Source organism: Uloborus diversus, chromosome 1 (genome assembly GCF_026930045.1).
Source record: "Uloborus diversus isolate 005 chromosome 1, Udiv.v.3.1, whole genome shotgun sequence".
In the NCBI taxonomy this organism is placed as follows: Eukaryota; Metazoa; Arthropoda; class Arachnida; order Araneae; family Uloboridae; genus Uloborus; species Uloborus diversus.
The window spans coordinates 96,781,082-96,787,747 of NC_072731.1; the positions used below are offsets into that span (position 1 = coordinate 96,781,082).

The following is a 6,666-nucleotide window of genomic DNA, read 5'->3' on the forward strand; positions in this document are numbered from 1 at the left end:
TCATTGGCAGTGTACAAGTCACAGTGAAGTTTAAGTCTAATTCCTGTTCCTTACCGTTGTTGGTTGTCAAAGAAGGGAACGTGAATTTGGCAGGTCGTAATTGGATATATCCTTTGAAGTTAATGTCTGTTTTTAAAAATGCATCTCAACCTTATGCTGTAAATAATGTTCCAAGGCCGGAATTAAATTTTGAATCTGTTTTAAAAGAATACAATAGTTTATTTTCACCTACATTGGGCCTAGTAAAGGGTGTTCAAGTCCATCTGACAAGGAAGTCAGACATTACTCCAAAATTTTTTAAGGCCAGGTGTGTACCCTATGCATTAAGAAACAAGGTCGAAGAGGAAATTGGTCGCCTGGTAAACGAAGGCATCTTAGAACCTGTAATGACTGCAGAATTTGCAGCACCAATTGTTCCAGTACTTAAGCAAGACGGCCGCATAAGAATTTGTGGAGATTTCAAGTTAACGACGAACAAAATAACAGAATTGGAGCAATATCCACTGCCAAACATTGAAGATTTGTTTGCTCAGTTATCCGGTGGAACCCTATTTTCAAAACTTGACCTCCGAGATGCTTATTGCCAGTTGCAGTTGGACGAAGACTCTAAGAACTTAGTAGTCATCAACACACAGAAAGGCCTGTTCCGTTATACCAGATTACCATTTGGTGTAGCTTCTGCTCCTGCGGTGTTCCAGCGAGAGATGGAAAAGATTCTCCAAGGTTTACAGGGTGCTTCCTGTTACTTAGATGATCTCCTAGTAACAGGGAAAGACAGAGTAGAACATTTACAGAATTTGAATGCAGTTCTCTCACGCTTGCAAGAAGCTGGCATGAAGCTCCATCCAGAAAAGTGCGAGTTTTGGAGATCTTCAGTTGAATATCTTGGTCATCGCATCGACAAAGATGGACTCCATCCAGTTGAATCGAAGGTAGAAGCAATTGCCTGTGCACCTGATCCCAGAAACGTAGATGAATTGCGTTCGTTTATCGGACTGATCACTTACTACGCCAAATTTTTGCCGAACATGGCCACCCTGCTAGCCCCTTTGTATGAACTTTTAAAAGAGAAACAGGCATGGGAATGGGGTGCAACTCAGAAAGAAGCTTTTACTAAAGTGAAAGAAACCCTAAGAAGTTCATCACTCCTGATGCACTTTGATAATGCCAAAGAAGTAGTGTTGGCTTGTGATGCCAGTCCTTACGGATTAGGAGCTGTGTTATCTCATGAAACCAAAGATGGGGACCGCCCTATTGCCTTTGCTTCACGGTCACTGACTAAAGCTGAGAGAAATTATAGTCACATTGAGAAAGAAGCATTAGCTTTGGTGTTTGGAGTTACTCGGTTTCGAAAATACCTGCTCGGCAGAAATTTTACTCTTTTGACTGATCACCGTCCTCTTGTAAACCTCCTTTCAGAAGATAAGCCTGTTCCTACTGTTGCGGCTGCACGGATACAACGTTGGGCTCTGACCCTATCAGCCTACTCATACAAAATAAAATTTCGAAAAGGGAACTTGCATTCGAATGCTGATGCTTGTAGCCGTCTACCTCTAGCTACTAGATATCCTGATCCGCCAGTCCCAGCGGAATCAGTATTGCTCTTGAAACAGTTTGACAGTAGTCCGGTAACAAGCCATTTAATTGCCAGAGAAATTGAAAGTTCCTCGGATCTGAAATTGCTGCGTTCTTATATTGCAAGGGGTTTCCCTAAAAGCATCCAGCAAAATTTAAAACCATTTTTCAAATTAAAGGATGAGTTGTCAATCGAGGGGGGTATAATTTTGAGAGGCTCTCGGGTATTTATTCCCCCTAAATTTAAGAGATTCATAATAGATGAGCTTCATGCGGCTCACCAAGGCATAGTTGCAATTAAATCATTGGCTCGTTCTTACGTTTGGTGGCCAAGCATAGATAGTGATCTAGAAGCTAAAGTAAGGGAGTGTGCTATCTGCCAGCAAAATGCTTCAGCACCTCCTGCAAAGCAAGTCTCATGGCCTGTTCCTGATCAATCTTGGGAACGAATTCACATTGACCATGCCGGTCCTGTGGAAGGACATATGCTGCTGATAATTGTTGATGCTAAGACAAAATGGTTAGAAGTCGCCCGAGTCTCCAGTACCTCTGCTAATGTTACCATAATGGTTTTGCGAGATTTATTTGCGCGTTTTGGTATTCCAAAAAGCATAGTCAGTGACAATGGTCCTGGGTTTAGCAGTGATGAATTTTGTGAGTTTCTGTCGCACAATGGCATTTCTGACATAAAAACAGCTCCGTACCATCCAAATTCCAATGGGATCGCAGAAAGAGCTGTCCGAACAGTGAAATCTGCACTTAAAAGAATCAGGGAGGGGACTTTTGAGGAAAGACTTGTCAGATTTTTGTTTAACTATAGGAATACGCCCCATGCATCTACGGGCATATCTCCTGCTTTTGGCATGTTTGGCCGACCCCTACGCTCACGCTTAGACTTGCTGAGAAATGCTTATAGGCAAAGAGAAGTCCATTCTGACCCTGGGAGATTCAGGACAGGGGATTTAGTTTGGGTTCGCAACTTCAGACAGGGCCCTAAGTGGATTGAGGGCTGCATTCTAACCCAAATGGGTAAGATCATGTGCAAAGTTGAAACTGCCAGGGGCACATGGATACGTCATGCTGACCAAATCCGCCGACGGATTGGCAGCAGCTTTGAAGAAAGTTCAATAAAACCTAGGCCAGCTACTGCTTCTTCAAATGCTGGAGAGGAGGACGCAGTTCCTGTGGTGGAAGAAGAAAAGCCGGGCGATTCAAATGAACCGCCACTTCTTTCGCCTCCAAGTCATAATCCAGTTCCCAAGGAGCATCCTCCAGTTCTTTCCCCACAATGCAAGACCCCAACACAGATGCAACCTTTATCGACCCCAATAGTAGCGCAGCAACCTCGGAAACAAGATTCCATGGTGATTGTACCCAGAAGGTCAACGAGAAACAAAGTGAGACCTTGTCGTCTAAACTTGTGAAGAACTTTTTATTATGTGAGAACTTTTGGGTTAATAGAACTTTAATTTCATTTTTGTTATGTGAGAACTTTTGGTTTAATAGAACTTAAATTTCATTTTTGTTATGTGAAGAGAGGATGTTATAAAGTAAGTATTTGTTTGCACGGCGTGTCAAGAGATGGCGCCACTAAATAATGTAGTTATGTGTATGCGCTCTGCTCGAGAGGAGAGCCCCGACGAGCAATGCAGGATGTTGGATGTGTAATCTAGGAATAAAGCATTTTGATCTCTCCAATGTGTTTCCCTGCTCTGCAGAACCAACATTACAGCATGCGTGTGTGTATGTGTTTGTGTATGTGTGTAGGGGTATGTGTGTGTATGGTGGTGTTTGTGTATGTGTGTGTGTTGGTGCGTGTATGTATACGAGTGTGTGTAGGATATGGACGCAACCTGCAGACTGTTTTCGCTAGAGGAGCAGCATCGTGAGGCCGACCGACGCGACGGGTGGTGCTGGCAGAGGGAGGCGCCGCGCCGGTGGGAAAAATGATAGCACGCAAAAAACAATATGACAAATAAAAGCAATAAGCAATCGTGATTGCGCAAAAAAAAAAAACATTCTTACAAATTCACATAAAACAATGAAAAAAATTTACCTGGTATAACGTTATCCTCTTTTCAAAAAAAAAAAAATGCTTCGAACAGACAAGCATTTTTTTTTTTTTCGCATGCAAATGCGAAGTTTGTTAATCCAGAGTTTTCTTGTGTTTACGCTTTCGCCGTTTATGACAATCAACTTACTTTTTAGAAGAAAATATGGAAAGCTAACATTATTTTGAGAAGCTCGAGAATGCCATTAAGGGACGAAACAATTTCTGTTGCTGAAAGCAATATAAGACACATCGAATGCGTTAATAAATACTCATAAACAAACTGCCTGTGTTTACGTCAACATACACACGTGGAACGCAATGTTTAACCTTTTTCTTTAATTTTATAATCACCGCAAGGTAGCGTATTTGAGCACTGGAGTTGAGAATTCTCAGTCCGACCCTGAACTTGCTAAAAAAGACCTTGGTGGCCTGATCGGTAAGGCATGGACTTGTGGCCGGAGGATCTCGGGTTTGATCCTCGCTGGATCGAAGATCCACCGTCGTCCACCACTTTAGAAGACAACACAATAGATGGTGGTGCCATCTATAGACACTTCGAGAATTTAGAACCAGGCCAGGAGCCGAATAACTTTCTGGTCTTGCACCCCAGGAGGTATCGTTTCACCTGGAGGCAGTCCTTCATAGTTTGAGGGCAAGAGGTCCCTTTGATAGTTGATAGAACTTGCTACCAATCAAAAAACTTTGTTCCATCAATTTTGTAAGAAAACCTCATCTGTTTCAAAATGCAGAGATAAAAATTTAAACAAACGGCAAAATTTCCAGTACATTTTCTGCACTATTCGAACATACCCGAAAATTGTCCTCCTCGTTGCGGTTGGTCAGTAGAAGCGTAGCCTACGAGGATGCAACGCTTGTCTGTCTGAGGAGCCTGTCATTTTCGACCGATTTCCGAAGCTGAAAGGGGACCAGAAATATAGTTCAGTTTGAGCTGATAGATGGAGCTTTTAGCGTTGCCAACAAACCGCACGATTGCATATGTTTGCGTGCTAAAAAGCGGTTTTGCTTTCGCTTTGAATAGAAAATAATTGATAAAATTGAAGATGAAAGGAAATATTGTTGGATACTTTAAAGTTCAGCTTCTAAGGTACTTCAATGAAAGAATGTCCCTCCAAATAATGTTCATAATAAGCTTTGAATAGTGCTTTTAAGGAAATGTTTTATCGGACCCAACCATGTTACACATTTTTAAATTACGTAAAATAAAAAACATATTTTAAATCGAATTGCATTATTACTATGGACGTATCTAGAGGGCGGCAAGGGAGGGCAGCCGCCCCTTTAAATTGAGAAAACATATTTTAAAATAAAGCATGAAATTTCAAAAAATTGATAATTGACATTTGTTTCAATTTCTCAATTTATTGATAATTTGGCTCTAGTGACCTGACTTTTAAAGTATAAACTGTTTTTTGGGGAGCTAAAGCGAATATAGATAATTTCAACTGCGTATTTTAGTCATATAAATCGTAATTGGCATTCGGGGGGGGGGGGGATTTTTTAATTATTTTTTATTTATTTATTACTCTATTTTATTTTTTAAATTTATTTCATTTTATTGTTTGCATTTTATTTCATTTAACTTTTTAGTTTGCGTGTGTGTGCGGGTATATGGGGTATGTCATTGGCACTTTTCGAATAATGTAATAATTATAATAATAATTAAAAATAAATAAGTACGTAAATAAAAATATTCAAATAAATAAATCTTTACTAATAATAAAGCTGAAAGTCTCTGTCCGGAGGATGTCAGGATATCTGTAGGATGTCTGGATCTCTGTGACGCGCATAGCGCATAGACCGTTCGGTCGATTTTCATGAAATTTGTCACAAAGTTAGTTTGTAGTATGAGGGTGTGCACCTCGAAGCAATTTTTCGAAAATTCGATTTTGTTCCATTTCTATTCTAATTTTAAACACATTTCTCACAGAAATTTAATAAAATGGGAAAGAATTTGTTCTGAAAATTATCTTTCTTTATCTTTTTTTTTCTTTACTTCTTTATCTTTATTCTTTTCTTTTCTTTTTAAATAACAAACCTGAAAGTCTCTCGGTATGAATGTTTGGATCTCTGTGACACGCATAGCGCCTAGACCGTTCGGACGATTTTCATGAAATTTGGCATAAAGTTAGTTTGTATCATGAGGGTGTGCACCTCGAAACGATTTTTCGAAAATTCGATTTTGTTCTTTTTCTATTCCAATTTTAAGCCCATTCTTCTCGGAAATTTAATAAAATGGGAAAGAATTTGTTCTGAAAATTATCTTTCTTTATCTTTCTTCTTTTCTTTTCTTTTTAAATAAGAAACCTGAAAGTCTCTTTGTATGGATGTTTGGATCTCTGTGACGCGCATAGCGCCTAGACCGTTCGGCCGATTTTCATGAAATTTGGCACAAATTTAGTTTGTAGCATGGGGGTGTGCACCTCGAAGCGATTTTTTGAAAATTCGATTTTGTTCTTTTTCTGATCGAATTTTAAGAACAAAAATATCATAAGATGGACGAGTAAATTACGAAATTATCATAACGCGGAACCGTAACATGGGCATAAGCCAATTAGCGAGATACGAAATTATCATAACGTGGAACCGTAACATGGGTACAAGCCAATTAGCGAGAAAATTCACCATACATTATTTGTAAATATACAGGCGACCTTTTAATTTTTCTATTACGGGCAAAGCCGTGCGGGGTACCACTAGTAAATAAATAAACAGAAAAAAAAACATGAGCTACAAAAAAGGAATAGAGAGTCGAGATTTTTTTTTAGTAGTGGGGGGGGGGGCACCCCTGATTGGGCTTGGATTCTCACTAAAAAATGAAATTTTTTTGATTATCTAGATAGGTCCGCTGTTTCAGAGGGTAGGAGAAACTGAAAATCAACAATAAAATCTCTCTACTAAATTAGCTGGATTATCGTCCTCTCCTGCTCCCCCCTTAAAATTTAATGTTTTTAAAGAGGTGTAAATATTTTTTATTTTAAATACATTTCAATTTTTGGAGCTTAAAGGAAAGCCTATGC

At 39.5% G+C, this 6,666-nt stretch overlaps 1 protein-coding gene across 1 annotated transcript; it reads left to right on the forward strand.

Moving 5' to 3' along the window:
• Positions 1 to 386: 386 nt before the first annotated feature.
• Positions 387 to 2,999, forward strand: LOC129232964 (uncharacterized protein K02A2.6-like). Its single transcript, XM_054867081.1, has one exon. It carries the CDS (start codon positions 387 to 389, stop codon positions 2,997 to 2,999), a length of 2,613 nt encoding a protein of 870 aa, XP_054723056.1.
• Positions 3,000 to 6,666: the final 3,667 nt, after the last annotated feature.